The sequence below is a fragment of the Salmo salar genome, chromosome ssa17 (assembly GCF_905237065.1).
Source record: "Salmo salar chromosome ssa17, Ssal_v3.1, whole genome shotgun sequence".
NCBI classification, from domain to species: domain Eukaryota; kingdom Metazoa; phylum Chordata; class Actinopteri; order Salmoniformes; family Salmonidae; genus Salmo; species Salmo salar.
In genome coordinates, this window is record NC_059458.1 from 22,990,881 (window position 1) to 23,009,959 (window position 19,079).

The window sequence follows — 19,079 nt, forward strand, 5'->3', positions numbered from 1 at the left end:
TAGGTAGTAACACTAACACACATTTTACATGGTACTTCTATGGGGCCATTTTGACAATGCAGATACAGTTGAAGTCGGAAGTTTACATACATCTTAGCCAAATACATTTTAACTCAGTTTTTCAAAACTCCTGACATTTAATCCTTGTAAAATTCCCTGTCTTAGGTCAGTTAGGATCACCACTTTTAAGAATGTGAAATGTCAGAATAATAATAATAGAGAGAATGATTTATTTCAGCTTTTATTTCTTTCATCACATTCCCAGTGGGTCAGAAGTTTACATACACTCAATTAGTATTTGGAAGCATTGCCTTTAAATTGTTTAACTTGGTTCAAACGTTTCGGGTAGCCTTCCACAAGCTTCCCACAATAAATTGGGTGAATTTTAGCCCATTCCTGCTGACAGAGCTGGTGTAACTGAGTCAGGTTGAGACCCATTTGCGACCAAGCTTTAACTTCCTGACTGATGTCTTGAGATGTTGCTTCAATATATCCACATAATTTTCCTTCCTTATGATGCCATTTATTTTGTGAAGTGCACCAGTCCCTCCTGCAGCAAAGCACCCCCACAACATGATGCTGCCACCCCCGTGCTTCACGGTTTGGATGGTGTTCTTCGGCTTGCAAGCCTCCCTCTTTACCTCCAAACATAACGATGGTCATTATGACCAAACAGTTTTATTTTTGTTTCAACAGACCAGAGGACATTTCTCCATGTGCAGTTGCAAACCGTAGTCTGGCTTTTTTTATGGTTGGTTTTGGAGCAGTGGCTTCTTCCCTGCTGAGCGGCCTTTCAGGTTATGTTGATATAGGACTCGTTTTACTGTGAATATAGATACTTTTGTGCCTGTTTCCTCAAGCATCTTCACAAGGTCCTTTGCTGTTGTTTTGGGAATTATTTGCACTTTTCGCACCAAAGTACGTTAATCTCTAGGAGTCAGAATGCATTTCCTTCCTGAGCAGAATGACGGCTGCTTGGTCCCATGGTGTTTATACTTGCGTTCTATTGTTTGTACAGATGAACATGGTACCTTCAGGCGTTTGGAAATTGCTCCCAAGGATGAACCAGACTTGTGGAGGTCTAGAATTTTTTTTCTGAGGTCTTGGCTGATTTATTTTGATTTCCCATGATGTCAAGCAAAGAGACACTGAGTTTGAAGGTAGGCCTTGAAATACATCCACAGGTACACCTCCAATTGACTCAAATTATGTAAATTAGCCTATCAGAAGCTTCTAAAGCCATTACATCATTTTCTGGAATTTACCAAGCTGTTTAAAGGCACACAGTGAATTATAAGTGAAATAATCTGTCTGTAAACAATTGTTGGAAATATTACTTGTGTCATGCACAAAGTAGATGTCCTAACCGACTTGCCAAAACCATAGTTTGTTAACAAAGAATTTGTGGAGTGGTTGAAAAATGATTTTTAATGACTTCAACCTAAGTGTATGTAAACTTCCGACTTCAACTGTATGTGGAGATGTTGCCATGTCACGACTCCCACCGAAGGTGGCGCCACCTCCTGCTTGGGTGGCGCTCGGCGGTCGTCGTCACCGGCCTACTAGCTGCCACTGATTCCTTTTTTGTTTTCCCCCTTTCTGTTATTGTTTGCACCTGTCCATAGTTGGCTTGATTAGCGGGGCTATATGAGCTAGCTGGCCCGCCTGCTCTTTGTGCGGGATTGTTTCCTCTGTGTGTTGCTTGGGTAAGCGCTGTCTGTATTTTGCGCTAGTGCATCGTGTTGCGCTCACTGTATTTTGTCCCCTGTGTTTGGGGCACTTTCATTTTGTGTGCGCTAAGTTCGCATGTTGGGTTGGCAGGTGTTTTGCTTTTCGAGCATTAAAAGCTATAACCCTTCTCGCTGCTTCCTGTGTCTGTTTCCTCCTCCACTACGCCCGAGCCTTACATGCCAGAAATGTGTTTCTCATATTATTTGTGGTGATATTTATTTGAAGAACATGTTTTAGTGACATCTACATACAGTTTGAGGTTATTACTAATGTGAGTTTAAAGTTAGCAGTGTGTGGACTAGTATATATAAAATATGTATTATGCAGTTAGAATCTGCAAGTAAAATGTGCCGTGATGAGTAACCCCCCTCTTGCTACACATGCCACCAGTGCTGAAAACAATCCTAGGGGAAACACTGCTGTAACGGACTGATTCTTATAAGTTAAATATAATATACTGTGTGTTATAAATATAGGAGTGTTTGTTTCAAAGTATCTGATTAGAGAAAGTGTGTCCTTCTGTTCTCATTAGCAGCTGAAGTCAGCAGATCCATCAGTCCTAAAGATGAGTCAAAGCCTGAGGGTAAGAAGACACAGTGGCATTCACCTGGAATTCTGTCATCTACTATGTTGTTGATTACCTTGAGGATTGTTAGAGCAAGTTTGTGGTCCAGAAAAGACTAACTAGGAAATCCCTGTACTGTTTGATTGTTGTAGCTTATGAGGGTGGGAATGGAGAGCAGGGATGTGTGTGTGCGCTTGCTTGCATGCCTGTGTGTTTGTATGATTAAGTCCAACTCTTCTGTCGTGTGTTTTCTTGCCAGTAGCCACCTGTCGTGTCTTTGGCATCCTTAAAACTGAAGACTTATATATCAAATAACTCAAATTATTATTATTATGCAATTAAACTGATTAATCATGTAACTGTAATTAACTAGGAAGTTGGGGCACCAGGGAAAATATTCAGATTACAAAGTTATAATTTTCCTAATATAACTTTCAGATATTTTAATATCTGATCAATTAGTCTTCGAATTAATTAATTATTATTTACCTCACGTTAGTCTCATTCCAAACGTCGTAAATTGTTGGTTATCTGCACGAATCCAGTCTTCACTATGAGTCATCATACATCAATTGTCTTAAAATCATTTATTTACTAACTAGGTAATTCACAGAAATGCATAACAAACAGTAGATATGGTTACAATGAAATGATAGGAGAATATGGGCTAAACCGGTATGGCGGCTTGTTAGACAAAAGGGTAGTGGGGGGGTCAGCTGAGAAGGCACTACAGAGTTGATAATTATAACAATTGAAATGCTAATCCTTTGCACATGAGCGCTCACTCATTCGGGAATAACTGCAATCAATATATATATTTATGCTCAGTGTGTCGTCGGGATCTCTGTTGAAAAGTTTGTTTCTGTTGGAGAGTTTGTCCGCTCTCTCTCTCGTGGTTAGAATGGATAGTTCAGAATGACATTCATTCATGTCGTTATAGAATAGATGTTTCGGCGGTTGTCGGTCTTCGCGTTCAATGATACCGAATTCCTCGCAGCAGGCTAATAATTAATATCAAAGACTTGTTCTTATTCTGTCGGTATCGATAGTCTAAGAGTTTAACCACGTGGTATGGTTAAAAGTTCAGCAAGAGAAATGCATGGTCTACAATCTTTAGCCATCTCGTAATTGAGGTAAGCTTGGTCTCCTCTCAAACCTTGGCCCTCTCGTTATAGAGGTAAGCTGGTCTGGTCATAGAAAACCCATGTGGGGGTTTTATTCGGAAGAGCAGAAAAGGGCCTGTTCCATGACGCCAGACCATAACTGTGCTCATGGGCGGTCCTCTGATTTAGTTAAACTCCAAAGGGAATTGGAGTTTCCTTCATTAAACAGTCCAAAATCACATTACACAATTTCACAAACAGTTCCATCCTCACTCATTCATTTTATACAACAATTAGATGTAAGCCTCATAACTGAGGCTATTATATAAACAGTGTTATGGTAATGTGGCCATATTGTCTCTCATGAGTTTCACAAAATTGTACCAAACGCACCAGTTCGTAGCTGGATTCTTCACCAATCTTTTATACATTCTCCAGAACATAAATACTGCTCGGCCCTCCAGTTCTGTGAGGTGGAAGAAATTCCTTTGTTCTCTCTATGAAAACTCACTCTCTCTATACTGTCTGTCCATGAGGCAGGATCTTCTCTAGGAATTTACAACCTCTTCTGACCACAGCAGCCTGGGTGTGGGAGACAGAGGTAGGGGGATGGTGCATAGAAAAGGGCTGGTGCAGAGGGAGGGGGAAATAGTGCTCGCTGTACCCAAAAAGGGCAACGTCATGACACACCCCATTCATGGAGTAGAAAGACCACCAGTAAAGAATCTAGTGTTTTAGGATAGTAAGTATGAGTCTGAGAAAGACACCAACCACAACATTTATAAAGAAAACTAGCCAACAGCCAATGGCATCGCACGGCGCGAAATACAAAACCAACTAAAATACCACAATTCAATTTTCTCAAACAATCAACTATTTTACACCATTTTAAAGATAAGACTCTCGTTAACCTCTCTCGGGTATGTGGGACGTCCCACCTAGTCAACAGCCAGTGGAATCGAGTGGCGCGATATTCAAAAACTTTAAAAATGCTATAACTTCAATTTCTCAAACATATGACTATTTTACACCATTTTAAAGACAAGACTCTCGTTAATCTAACCACATTGTCCAATTTCAAAAAGGCTTTACAACGAAAGCAAAACATTAGATTATGTTAGGAGAGTACATAGACACAAATAATCACACAGCCATTTTCCAAGCAAGCATATATGTCACAAAAACCAAAACCACAGCTAAATGCAGCACTAACCTTTGATGATCTTCATCAGATGACACTCCTAGGACATTATGTTATACAATACATGCATGTTTTGTTCAATCAAGTTCATATTTATATCAAAAACCAGCTTTTTACATTAGCATGTGACGTTCAGAACTAGCATACCCACCGAAAACTTCCGGTGAATTTACTAAATTACTCACGATAAACGTAGACAAAAAACATAACAATTATTTTAAGAATTATAGATACAGAACTCCTTTATGCAATCGCGGTGTCAGATTTTAAAATAGCTTTTCGGTGAAAGCACATTTTGCAATATTCTGAGTAGATAGCCCGGCCATCATGGCTAGCTAATTTGACACCCACCAAGTTTGGCCCTCACCAAACACAGATTTACCATAAGAAAAATTGGACTACCTTAGCTGTTCTTCGTCAGAATGCACTCCCAGGACTTCTACTTCAACAACAAATGTTGTTTTGGTTCCAAATAATCCATAGTTATATCCAAATAGCTCCGTTTTGTTTGTGCGTTCAAGTCACTATCCGAAGGGTGACGCGCCGGCGCATTTCGTGACAAAAAATTTCAAAATATTCCATTACCGTACTTCGAAGCATGTCAAACGCTGTTTAAAATACATTTTTATGCTATTTTTCTCGTAAAATAGCGATAATATTCCAACCGGGAGATGTTGTATTCGTTCAAACACTGAAAGAAAAAAATGGAGTCGTCTCGTGCACGCGCGCTCCAGTGTCATTGTTCTCAGAAGGACCACTCACAAAAACTCCTGCTGTTTTTCCCAGAGACCGGAGAGCTCTCATTCCACTTCTGGCGCCTTCTGAGAGCCAATGAAAGCCTTAGAAAATGTCATGTTACAGCAGAGATGCTGTATTTTTGATAGAGATGCCCTAGAAAGAGAACAAATTGTCAGACAGGGCACTTCCTGTATAGAATCTTCTCAGGTTTTGGCCTGCCATATGAGTTCTGTTATACTCACAGACACCATTCAAACAGTTTTAGAAACTTTAGAGTGTTCTCTATCCAAATCTACTAATTATATGCATATTCTAGTTTCTGGGCAGAAGTAGTAACCAAATTAAATCGGGTACGTTTTTTATCCGGCCGTGAAAATACTGCCCCCTATCCCAAAGAAGTTAAAGGAAAGGAAGAACACCTGTTGTTGCATTTATAACATAAGACCAAGAGATTTTCCAGACCATGTGACCTGACCAGGAAAAACTCCTGGCCCTAGTCATTAGTAATGTTGTGTCTCATGAGCTCTTTCCTCTATTGCTTCCTTCCAGCTGGTGGTCTTCCTGGTGGGTTAACTGAGGACCAGAAACATGGGGTTTGAAGGCTCTCAGTACATGCCTCCATATCTGTTACATGGAGACAAACAACCAAGAAGAGAGAAACACGTTTGAACTGTTGGAGATGTTTTCTGAATTTAAAATGAAGGAAAACAGGCAAACATTGCATATAGTAACTTGCACTCAATCAGATGAAGTACAGAGCTACAAAAGTATTGGGAAGCAAAGGTATTGGTACAAATTCACTTATGTGTATTAAAGGAGTCAAAGTTTTTAGTATTTGGATCATATTCCTAGTGCGCAAAGATTACATAAAGCTTGTGACTCTACAAACTTGTTTTGGTTGTTTCAGATTATTTTGGGCCTGATAGAAATGAATGGTAAATAATAATGTACCTCATTGTAGTATCATTTTAAATCATAAGTGCTGGAGTACAGAGCCAAAACAATCAAAACACATGTCACAGTTCCAATACTTTTGGAGCTCACTGTATAATGTGATGAGTTGTGTGCTTTATGAATTTACAGTACTTCAGAAATATGAGGGGAATATTTGTATCTCAGAACATTTGATGATGGACAAAAACGAGATTATCTTATACTTTGATGTAAATAGCTTAGGATTTTTACCCTTTCTCAGTATTCATGACTCGTCTTTACAAATCGAAATCAATTTGCGCATATTGTTTTTGTTTGAAGCCATAGTATCAATCACTTTGTGGTTGTATGATACCTTTTCTGGTATTTTCTCCAGAGCACTTTATGCCAACCCACTGCACGTTCTGTTTTTAATTGCAGCTTGTGAATGTCTTTCCTTTCATAATTGAATAATTGTTCAAGCCTTCACTTGACCTAAGTCAAGGAATTTGCACAGGTTGTTATTGTTTTAGTTATTGTTTTTAGTCATTTATGCCAACCCCCCCCGACCCCCCCCCCAACTCCTTCCTTCCAAGACATGCTGCTGTGCAAAATAAATGCACTTCAAAGCTCACATCTATCTGCAACTATTGAATTCCAGCCTGCATATACTGCCAATTTGAGGTGTTTTGATTTTTTTTTGTAATTCTATAAAGGATTTGAGTTCTATATCGGATTCTATTATGACCTCCATTCAAAAGGCACATCTGAGCTATCTTTGTAGCAGGTGCATGGTAACAACTGAATAACATGAGAGAAAAAGAAGAAACCCGCACACTGCTCTTGATAGTATCGCTGCATTTAATAAGCTTAACGTATCGGCCTCAAGGTCTTCGTCAGAGCTTTTATGAGTGTTTTTAATTTGCACCCTTATGTAGATAGACATTGCTCCACCCACATCCTTTCAATGCATCGAATGAGGTTGGAGTCGAGGGAAAATAAACGTGATACCAAATTTAACAATGTGCATTTCATAAGTATTCTAATAAAGTGTGTATATAAAACGTATTAAACACTTATGTAAAATCACAATGAGGAAATCAACGTATCAAGTAAGTTTTCATAAATCCTTGTGAACATACAGTGCAAGACAAAACGCCAGAGTAGGTTGAAGTGGTGGCATTAGTTCATGTTCATATTTACGTACCATGCATTGGAATTTCATCATTAAGACCTTTTAGGAATAATGACTGGCGGGTGAAAATCCAAAAACATATTTGCTCAGAGTGTGTTTTACTGTATATCCCCTCCCCTGTCTGATATCTTGACTTTCTCTATGCCACAAAATCTAAAGGTAGAAATGTCATGCTTCAGGTCATTAAAATGTACTGTGACTGGATAATCCCTGTCGTTTCTCCTGATTGAACTTTTATGTTCACTAATTCTCTGTTTGAGAGAATGAGAGGTTTTACCTACATAACACAGCCCACATAGACATTTATTCATGTACATAACATGGCTGGAGGAGCATGTAATAATGTCATTTATTTGGAACCGTTTTCCTGTGTGTGGGTGGCAGAAATATTCACACTTCATCATATTGTTGCAAAACAAATGCACTTGAATCTATCTGCCAATCCTTTGTGAATTTGAGATTTTTTTCAATAAAGGAGTTTATGAGTTCGATATTGGATTGCATTTTATTATGACGACCTCTGAAAGTGATAAAGTCGAAATATTTTTTCTAACCTGATTGGTGAAAGCAATATACAATGCCATGCCATTTCCATCCCGTAGGAGGCGCCAGATAGTAACACACTACTCGGCAGAGAAACTTCGAGAGAAGGGTGGATATTCTATCTAAGGGCTACATTGTAACAATTAAGAAATGTATGTAGCCCGTAAACTAGGTTACATTTTAACAATCTAAATTGTAACTATTTAAAATATATATAGTTGGCAATTGTAGCCATTAGCCAACAAATGCTTAGCCACACGACAGTGCAATTTAATTATCAAGAAGTTCTCTAGTAGGAGGTTGACTTTCACCTCATAGGCTACGAAAAGGGGGCTTTCTCAGAAAGACAAACAAGTAATGTAACCCAGGCTACTGCAATAGCAGTGTTAACAGATCTGACGAATTATCAACGAGACTCAAAAGAAAATGTCGATCACACTTCTGACTGTGTTTCTGGCGGAAGCAATAATCTGCACAGTTTCAGGTAGGTTTTGTTGCGCATGGATTATCCATGGTTTTCGGTAGTCGATATGGGTGGGAGCCCATTCGCAAATTCTAGTTAGTAATTTAGGCTGTTGTGTGCGTTTTAGAAACAAGGTCAAGAATGACAAACCACAGCAAAACAACGTATGTTCTACACAAGCCTAAAAAATGGAAACCGTCTGAGTGAACTGAAGCTTTCACGTTGTGTAGTAGTCTACCTACCACCAGCATAATCGCATGAAAGTGGTAAAAAAACGACCGCACCTTTTTAGGCCTATCGATAAGAAAAACGACCGCACCTTTTACTGTAGGCTTCATCCACTGGACACAGACGTCAATTCAACGTCTATTCCACGTTGGTTCAGTGGAAACACCGTTGATTCAACCAGTTTGTGCCCAGTGGGATAGACTTAGTGTGAGCGGGTTGCATAGAGGCCTAACCAAAGTAGTTAAGTAAAAATACTTCAAAGTACTACTTAAGTCGTTTTTTTGGTATCTTTACTTTACTATTTATGTTTGACAACTTTTACTTTTACTTAACTACATTCCTAAAGAAAATATTGTACTTTTTACTCCATACATTTTCCCTGACACCAAAAATTAGTCATTACATTTTGAATGCTTAGCAGGACAGGAAAATGGTCCAATTCACACACTTATCAACAGAACATCCCTGGTCATCCCTACTGCCTCTGATCTGGAGGACTCACTAAACACAAATGCTTCATTTGTAAATGATGTGAGTGTTGGAGTGTGACCCTGGCTATCCATGCATTTAAAAACAAGAAAATGGTGCTGTCTGGTTTGCTTAATATAAGGAATTTGAAATTATTTTTACTTTAACTTTTGATACTTAAGTATATTTTAGCAATTACATTTACTTTTGATACTTAAGTATATTTCAAACCAATTACTTTTCGACTTTTACTCAAGTAGTATTTTACTGGGTGACTTTCACTTTTGCTTGTCATTTTCTGTTAATGTGTCTTTACTTTAACTCAAGTATGACACATTCAGATATCTCTAGCTTAAACGGATTTTGATAAATGTTATTATGTTACTTAGATTGATCCACCGGTGTGTCAGTCGACTAGGGGTTTATTCATGAGGTATAACTTCTTTCTCATTTATAAATATGTGACAGAAACAGAACAATATGGTTGGAATGTGTTCATGCAATGGGATGAGAAGGCAACACTAATCTGCAGGCCTTGTGTATACATGTATAGATAGATATAGGCTATCAGACTCCTAACCTGGATAGGCTACACCTCCTTGGTATTCTGTTACAAGTATGACATATTGTCTGGTTTTCCAGGTGAACAGCTTGACAGAAAAGTGGGAGGTGAGCTCCTGTTGACGCCGGACAAGTCCACAGTGCCTGACTCCATCACAGGCATCCTATGGAAGCATGGGAATAACAAGGTGGCAGAGTGGGACAAGGATTTTGATCTGGACATCTATGCTGCCTTCAAAGAGCGCACAACCCTGGACCAGACTACTGGAGAGCTGAGAATCAGTGGATTGATGAAAACAGACAGTGGAGTTTATTCTGTGGAGTTCAACAGCAAACTGCTTGACAAGACATATTCACTGTCTGTTATCAGTAAGTGTTTCTGTGTGTGGACTTGTTTTCCTATCTTGAGTAGAGGTCGACCAATTCTGATTTTTCAACACCGATACCGATTATTGGAGGACCAAAAAAAGCTGATACCGATTAATCGGCCAATTTTTATATATATATATATGTAATAATGACAATTACAACAATACTTAATGAACAATGAACACTTATTTTAACATAATATAATACATCAATTTAGTCTCAAACAAATAATGAAACATGTTCAATTTGGTTTAAATAATGCAAAAACAAAGTGTTGGAGAAGAAAGTAAAAGTGCAATATGTGCCATGTAAAAAAGCTAACGTTTAAGTTCCTTGCTCAGAACATGAGAACATATGAAAGCTGGTGGTTCAATATTCCCAGTTAAGAAGTTTTAGGTTGTAGTTATTATCGTAATTATGACACGTCGACTATTTCTCTATACCATTTGTATTTCATATACCTTTGACTATTGGATGTTCTTATAGGCACTTTAGTATTGCCAGCCTAATCTCGGGAGTTGATAGGCTTGAAGTCATAAACAGCGCTGTGCTTCAAGCATTGCTAAGAGCCGCTTTCAAAACGCAGTAAAGTGCTGTTTGAATGCTTACGAGCCTGCTGCTGCCTACCACCGCTCAGTCAGACTGCTCTATCATATATCAAATCATATACTTCATTATAATATAATAAACTCAGAAATACGAGCCTTTAGTCATAAATATGGCCAAATCTGGAAACTATACATTTCGAAAACAAAACGTTTATTCTTTCAGTGAAATACGGAACTGTTCTGTATTTTATCATACGGGTGGCAACCCTATGTCTAAATATTGCTGTTACATTGTACAACCTTCAATGTTATGTCAAAGTTAGGTAAAATTCTGGCAAATTAGTTCACAGTTCGCAATGAGCCGGTCTGACCAAACTGTTGCATATACCCTGACTCTGCTTGCACTGAACGCAGAGAAGTGACACAATTTCCCTAGTTAATATTGCCTGCTAACATGAATTTCTGTTAACTAAATATGCAGGTTTAAAAAATATACATCTGTGTATTGATTTTAAGAAAGGCATTGATGTTTATGGTTAGGTACATTTTTAGAGAATGTGCTTTTGTTAAATCATCACCCATTTGGCGACATTGAAGTAGGCTGTGATTCGATGATAAATTAACAGGCACCTCATTGATTATATGCAACGCAGGACAAGCTAGTTAACCTAGTAATATCATCAACTATGTGTAGTTAACTATTGATTATGTGAAGATTGATTGTTTTTTATAAGATAAGTTTAATGCTAGCTAGTAACTTACCTTGGCTCCTTGCAGCCACAAGGTCCTTTTGACGCTGCACTCACGTAACAGGTGGTCAGCCTGCCACACAGTTTCCTCTTGGATTGCAATGTAATCGGCCATAATCGGCGTCCAAAAAGGCTGATTACAGATTGCTATGAAAACGTAATATCAGCCCTAATTAATCGGTCATGCCGATTAATCGGCTGACCTCTAATCTTGACCAGAATGTCCTGACAAGATAGGAAACAAGAAAGATTCTGGAAAGTCATGACATTTAGCATGTCCTGAAAAGTAAAAATGCTATTTTAGGTTTAAGGGTTAGGTTTAGGGCTAGGTTTAAGGGTTAGGTTTAAAGGTCAGGTTTAGAGTTTGGGGTTAAGATTAAGGTTAGGGTTAAAGATGCACTCTCAAACTTTTGTATAATTTCAGCCAGTAGTTTTGAATGTGGTGCAAGCATGCCAAAAGTGATCCCCGTTTTTTTGTACTACATCATCCAATTGTGTACTACGTCATTCATTTCGTATTATATGATACATCCTGCAATTTGTATTTGTTTATTATTATATACATGTTTTTGCATTTGTATGATACCGTATGTTACGAAACCAGTTTGTACAATATGTTCTGCATTTGAGTGTGCTTAAGATCCTGGAGTGCATATTTAAGGTTAGGGGTAGGGTTATGATTAGGGTAAGGAGTTAGTTCGGGTTAAGGTTAGGGGTAGGGTTATGATTAGGGTAAGGAGTTAGTTCGGGTTAAGGTTAGGGGTAGGGTTATGATTAGGGTAAGGAGTTAGTTCGGGTTAAGGTTAGGGGTAGGGTTATGATTAGGGTAAGGAGTTAGTTCGGGTTAAGGTTAGGGGTAGGGTTATGATTAGGGTAAGGAGTTAGTTCGGGTTAAGGTTAGGGGTAGGGTTATGATTAGGGTAAGGAGTTAGTTCGAGTTAAGGTTAGGGGTAGGGTTATGATTAGGGTAAGGAGTTAGTTCGGGTTAAGGTTAGGGGTAGGGTTATGATTAGGGTAAGGAGTTAGTTCGGGTTAAGGTTAGGGGTAGGGTTATGATTAGGGTAAGGAGTTAGTTCGGGTTAAGGTTAGGGGTAGGGTTATGATTAGGGTAAGGAGTTAGTTCGAGTTAAGGTTAGGGGTAGGGTTATGATTAGGGTAAGGAGTTAGTTCGGGTTAAGGTTAGGGGTAGGGTTATGATTAGGGTAAGGAGTTAGTTCGGGTTAAGGTTAGGGGTAGGGTTATGATTAGGGTAAGGAGTTAGTTCGGGTTAAGGTTAGGGGTAGGGTTATGATTAGGGTTAGGATTAGTTTGGTTTCGGGCTAAGGTTAGGGGTTTGTGGAAAATAAAGTGTTTTGAATGAAATTTAAGCCCCCAAAAATCCTGACAAGTAACGGAAACATGGCTGTGTGTCTGTTTGCATGTGTGTTTGGCATGCACGAAGCAGCGAGTACAAGCACCTCAAAAAAAACATTGTTCTGTCTTGATCTCCTCTATTTTCAGAGGCAGTCCCCAAACCCACAATCACTTCTTCCTGTAATGCCAACAAAACCATCTGCACTCTGACCTGTGAGGGGGACACCACTGATGCTGAACCTGTCACCTACAGCTGGAAAGTGGGAGAGGGGGCGTGGGAGGTCTTAGACAAACAGCTGAATGTCTCTAAGAGTGAAACTGGCAAATCAACCAACAGTTACAACTACACCTGCGAGCTGAAAAACTCTGTTAGTGGGGAAGTCAGCGAGCCAGTTGGAGAGGTGTTTGGCTCAGGTGAGTGGTAATGATAGGCCAGAGTGGTAGGTATCCTAGCGGTCATCAAACAATGGTTACAAGTACTTCTGCAAGATGAAGAACTCTGCTGGGGAAGGTGAAGTCAGCGAGCCAGTCGGGCCAGTGTTTGGGTCAGGTGAGAAGACTCTCGTAAGAGTGACAACACTAAAATCAGCTACACTTGTCAGTTCAAGGACCCTGTGAGCGAGGCCAGTGAAGTCTTTGATAAAGACCCATTTGGCCCAGGTGAAAGGACACTGATAGTTGTTGTTACACTGCCCAGTATGTTGTTATAGCCTAAGACTACTAGTTGTAATGATATGTATGAATCAGGGATTGTTGATAGGTGAGGTACTCAATATTAAGGTGTTCCTAATGTTTGGTACAGTCAGTGTAGCTGAGGAGTTTGGGAAGATAGAACAAAAGCATCTGGAAAAAAGCATCTGGAATGGAAAGTTGTGGCATATTTTATTAAATGTTAATATTAAATGTATTCCTTCCTCACTGCAGATGGCAGGTTGACCAATGCCAAGTTGTTTGGTATTTCTGTCTTTGTTCTTGCTATTGCTGGAGTTCTATCGTTCATTCTTGGTCATAGAGCTAAAACAGGTAAGGAGAAATTATGTTTATTGAAAATTTTACTTACATCAGTATGAGGTGGATTTGTCTAGCAAAGTAAATGTATTCTTCTTTTTCTACACCACAGGAGTTTGGTTCTATGAGAAAGGTAGGATTATTGTCTGTCTGTCTGTAATCTTGGGTAATAGTTGAGATTTTATGAAAGTAATCCCTTTTTCCTTTCAGAATCAATGCCATGGAAAGGAGGTAGGAAACATGCATTACTTTTATTTTGTAGTAATGTTCATTTAAGTTCCATTCATTGTTTTGTAGTAATGTTAATTTAAGTTCCATTCATTGTTTTGTAGTAATGTTCATTTAAGTTCTATTCATTGTTTTGTAGTAATGTTCATTTAAGTTCTATTCATTGTTTTGTAGTAATGTTCATTTAAGTTCTATTCATTGTTTTGTAGTAATGTTCATTTAAGTGACATTAATTGTTTTGTAGTAATGTTCATAGCATATTTAGAATAATAAGTATATGGAAGATTAAGTTCTATTCATTGTTTTGTAGTAATGTTCATTTAAGTTCTATTCATTGTTTTGTAGTAATGTTCATTTAAGTTCTATTCATTGTTTTGTAGTAATGTTCATTTAAGTGACATTAATTGTTTTGTAGTAATGTTCATTTAAGTTCCATTCATTGGTTTGTAGTAATGTTCATTTAAGTTCCATTCATTGTTTTCGCTGCCATCACGATTCCTCACGATCGTGTCCCTTTGCTCCAGTGAAAGGGAGATGAACATGTTACATGTGTATTATTTGCATTAGTCACTGTTGAGATTATTGACCTAATCTCTTCTCTGTTTTCCATTACTAGAATTTTGGAAAAACCAGAGAGAAGTGGGAACTAGTAAGTGTTTCCTTTACTTGACCACAACAAACAGGATCTGTGTATGATAAAGCTAAGCTAAACTCTTCTCTCTTCTCTCTCTCTTCAGCCAATGACACATCAAATGGAGTTGCTGCATCCACAGGCAAGTCATAGCTACTTCTAGACTGCATGATGCAGAAATAGCACCAGAAGTATCATTAGATGCATATCAGCATATCTCAAAATATCTGAAAATCTTGATTAGTCTATTCCGTCATAGATGGGATGTCTACAGTATTGCACCAAGTACTGAGTGTAAAAGTTACTTTATTTTTCTTTGATATCAATTATTGTGCTTTTTAGCTCATTCATTGATCGTTTATAGCCTTATATAGATGTTTCTAGATGCTTTATAGAGGGGCTGTAGTCGACGTGTTTCTTCTCTGCTTTTCCTCGGGTGTTTCCTACTCTGCTGTTAACACAACCACAGCTGAAGTGGGGCGGGGGAAGGAAGGTATGATGCCCAGCATCTTCCACTTCCATGTTTGATCTGAAGGGACCAATTACAAGTCAGGAATATAACTTTAACCTCCTGGGCCACCCAAATGAAAAAAGTATGCATGCCTGACTGTACAGTAAGTCGCTTTGGATAAATGAATTTGCTAAATGGCATAAACAGTATTATATTTAGGTGTTAGCAATATGGTGGTAGCTCTATCTAGCTTGGCAATGGGACTTCGAGCATTCCAACTATCCTGTTTTGTTTGTTATTTTGCAGAGGAAGCCGTGGCGAGGAACAATTATCATCAAGATGATTCAGTAAATAATTCAGTATTGTAGGACGGTAAGTTTGACTGTAAAATAATATATACTGCATCCACCTCATTCTCTTAATTGTGAACCAATTTAGGCCAACTCTACAAGTGTGTTACCAACTCTTGTTCCTACTGATGTGTTTTAGCTGTGGATCTGTGGGCCAGAGGATCACTGTGGATCAAGAGAAACAAATATCTAGACAACGAGCACTGGATGACAAAGGGAACAATCTACCACTTTATTGTACCCATTAAAAGAATGTTACATCCCGATCTGAGAAATAGAGGTCAATTTGAGTTACAGATCTAGGATCTTAATTTGAGCTAAACTGAGCTAAACTGAGTTTGTTACTGCAGGAAAATTACATTTACATTTGACATTTTAGTCATTTAGCAGACGCTCTTATCCAGAGCGACTTACAGTAGTGAATGCATACATTTCATACATTTTTTCTCCGTACTGGTCCCCCGTGGGAACCCACAACCCTGGTGTTGCAAACACCATGCTCTACCAATCAAACATTTATTAATAATACATTTTGTAGGGGTTAATATATTTTTTGTACAGGAGAATCAAGTCAGAAGTTTCAAAGTGGAAATTACAAACTTCAGAAGCCCTTTTAAGCCTTGAGTGCACTACAAGTTTTACATGCTTAGGGCGTCCCGAGTGGCGCAGTGGTCTAAGGCTAGCTGTGCCACTAGAGATCCTGGTTTGAGTCCAGGCTCTGTCGCAGCCGGCCAAGACCGGGAGACCCATGGAACGGCGCACAATTGGCCCAGCGTCATCTAGGTTAGGGGAGGGTTTGGCCGGCAGGGATGTCCTTGTCCCATCGCTCTTTAGCGACTCCTGTGGCAGGCCGGGCGCATGCACGCTGATACGGTCGCCAGGTGTACGTTGTTTCCTCCGACACATTGGTTGGCTGGCTTCCGGGTTAAGCGAGCATTATGTTAAGAAGCAGTGCGGGTTGATTGGGTTGTATTTCAGAGGACGCATGGCTCTCGACCTTCGCCTCTCCCGAGTCCGTACGGGAGTTGCAGCGAGGAGACAAGACTGTAACTACCAATTGGATACCATGAAATTGGGGAGAAAAAGGGGTAAATAAATAAATATATATCAAAAAAAGTGTACATGCTTTGCAGGAAAGTTTTACAAAACAATTAGCAAAGTAAATTGCTAAGCCTTACAAATTCTCAGGATCATAGACAAACCTATGACGCCAAGGACTACTACACTGAGTATGTTTACATGCACACTAATTATTCAATATTAGCTAATTAGGGTTAATACTCAGAGTTTGGCATTAGTCATGTCAACACCTTACTCTGATTTTCTTAATCAGTGTAAGGTCAAAAGCGAAGTAAGCATATGCCGCAATCTTTCTAATTATCATGGTATGTAAACACCTTAATCTGAGTTCCAGTGGTGTAGTAATGGCATGTAAACACCTTAATCTGAGTTCCAGTGGTGTATTAATGGTGTATTTGATCTGCACATGTGCTATCACGAGCAGCGTAAATCTCCTTTTCTGGTACAGGTGAAGTGAGTTTGGAAAATCTGAAAGTATGCATAGTTTTCACATGCAAACTTTATATAGTATGTCCAAACTCTGAATCAAATAGGCTTCCCAAAATGATATGATCAATGTGATAGAACGTTTATGTTGATTGGTGATTTTCAGGTTGCCTGATTATGACCTGTCCACTGGATTGTAGAGGAAATCGTTCTTCTCGCAAAGCATGTAAATGTTTTAATCAAACTATTATATTAATCAGAGTATTAACACTAATCATATTATTGAATGCATATAAACATACCCATTGTTACATGAAATACAGTAGTTTGCAAAAATACTTAATTTAAAGTTTGTGCTTATATAGAAATATGCAGTTGGTAAAGTGCTATTGCTCAAACTAAAGCCACGTGCCTTTAAAGCCTGCTCACACTTCTACTCTGCCAGTGTGTATCTCTGTGTATATCTCTGTTCTTTACTAACCTATGTGAGAACAAGTTTACTGCAGTACTAGCAAACTTTACAATGACAATCTTAAAATGTGTGATGTGATTGCAAGATCACTGCCTTACCTCTCATAATCAATAATATTAAAGTCCATTTTTACCCAGTGCTGTCTAATTGGAATGTAAATAATGTATAGTTTTGCATGTTTATTTTCTGCAATTTAAACCAATGTTGATTTTGTGTTGAATGTATGTAGCAGTATGTTGTATGTATATATTTCTATAGAGACCAAAGCCTCAGTTTTGTACATGTATTTTGTGAAAGTGAAGGCTGTCTTTTTAACAGAATTGTAAAACTGTCACACTTAGAACTTAGTAGTAATAAAGCAGTGGTTTTCTTTTTAATGATTTTAATGTGGCAGATACCATAGACACCCTACAGGCCTGTACTGTACCTGGCATTGCGTGGTATACCAAAGATACTGGCAACTAACCCAATATATCTCATCGGCGTCGTTTCTAATGTGAGCAAATTAAGCATATTGGACAGAACAAGCAAGGAGGTGGGCAGAGCCAAGCACGAGCTAGCAAGATCCTATTGGCACGTGTATGCAAGTATTTGCATATTTCCGTTAGGGAAGTCTCTATTGCACCCCCGAGTCAACTCACACGATCACTGCGTCATAAAAAGAGGAAGGGTGTGTCTTAGTTGTTACAATCTGATCATGCTCGAAACGACGGAACATTACAACCACATAGTCCATTTAACCGCTCCCCTAACCTTAACCATTACCCAAACCTTAACCCTAACTCTAAATTGAGTACCAAAAATGTACGTAGTTACACATTATTTCGGACAAAATCGTAACTTTAGTTCTTTCTAGCATGGCCATCTACAGTAAACTACAGAGTTGTTTTTCGCTGCACTCTTTCAATTACTCACAGATGCCCCCTTCTGGATGTACAGCCAAAAGCACTATGGACACCGTTGTGGCCAGTTTGTGCTGTTTGAATATGTCTAGTTGTGTGCGTGTTTGTGTGTGTACCCACAATGCCTGCATGTGAGTTCAAGTCTCTACCCTTGAATGACACTCACCTTGAGGTTCCATTTCCTGCTCTAAAAAAATGGTGATAACCTCAATTAAAATAATGTTTGTCTGCCATTGTTATTACCCTGACTGAAATCGATGAATAAACTACAAATGTCTTGATCTTCTGAAACTTTGGTTTCAAATGATTAAAAATGGTGATACCCTCAATTAAAATAATGTTTGTCTGCCATTGTTATCACCCTGACTGAAATCGATGAATAAACTACAAATGTCTTGATCTTCTGAAACTTTGGTTTCAAATGATTAAAAATGGTGATACCCTCAATTAAAATAATGTTTGTCTGCCATTGTTATCACCCTGACTGAAATCGATGAATAAACTACAAATGTCTAGATCTTCTGAAACTTTGGTTTCACCACACCTGTTCACTTTTAATAGTAACTCCTTCTGCCCTTGTCATGTGCTGACCCATCTCATTTACCCTTCAAAGCTAAATGACACAGTGTCCCAGAATCCACTCGTTTATGACATCCTTATTCCTATACTAAAGAACAAGGTTTTTCTGAACCTTTCCTGTCTAGGTTGATGAACAACCAACCTTCACAATTTGTGCAATCGTTGTACTATTGCAGGACTAGTGTCAGAGTCCTTATAGTGATCTTTTCAAACTGGCAGAATCAC

General features: G+C 38.7%; 1 protein-coding gene and 1 long non-coding RNA gene across 2 annotated transcripts; both read left to right on the plus strand.

Moving 5' to 3' along the window:
* The first annotated feature begins 1,083 nt into the window (after window positions 1-1,083).
* Window positions 1,084-6,823, plus strand: LOC106575571 (uncharacterized). The gene is made up of 3 exons (XR_006760023.1): window positions 1,084-1,160; window positions 2,264-2,314; window positions 5,888-6,823. It is a non-coding gene; the product is annotated as an uncharacterized lncRNA (long non-coding RNA).
* A 1,547-nt stretch (window positions 6,824-8,370) lies between these two features.
* si:ch211-132g1.3 (SLAM family member 7) lies at window positions 8,371-18,743 on the plus strand. Its single transcript, NM_001141260.1, has 5 exons — window positions 8,371-8,472; window positions 9,790-10,077; window positions 12,875-13,141; window positions 13,652-13,696; window positions 18,220-18,743. The coding sequence occupies exons 1-5, from the start codon at window positions 8,415-8,417 to the stop codon at window positions 18,408-18,410; spliced, it is 849 nt and encodes a 282-aa protein (NP_001134732.1). The 5' UTR covers window positions 8,371-8,414; the 3' UTR covers window positions 18,411-18,743.
* Window positions 18,744-19,079: the final 336 nt, after the last annotated feature.

What these genes read in the sequence shown, in the direction of transcription:
- si:ch211-132g1.3 (NM_001141260.1), top strand. Translation starts at nt 8,415, where the DNA reads ATGTCGATCACACTTCTGACTGTGTTTCTGGCGGAAGCAATAATCTGC. An exon ending in AATAATCTGCACAGTTTCAG is followed by an intron (nt 8,473 to 9,789) that starts GTAGGTTTTGTT and finishes CTGGTTTTCCAG; the next exon opens with GTGAACAGCTTGACAGAAAA. An exon ending in ATATTCACTGTCTGTTATCA is followed by an intron (nt 10,078 to 12,874) that starts GTAAGTGTTTCT and finishes CTCTATTTTCAG; the next exon opens with AGGCAGTCCCCAAACCCACA.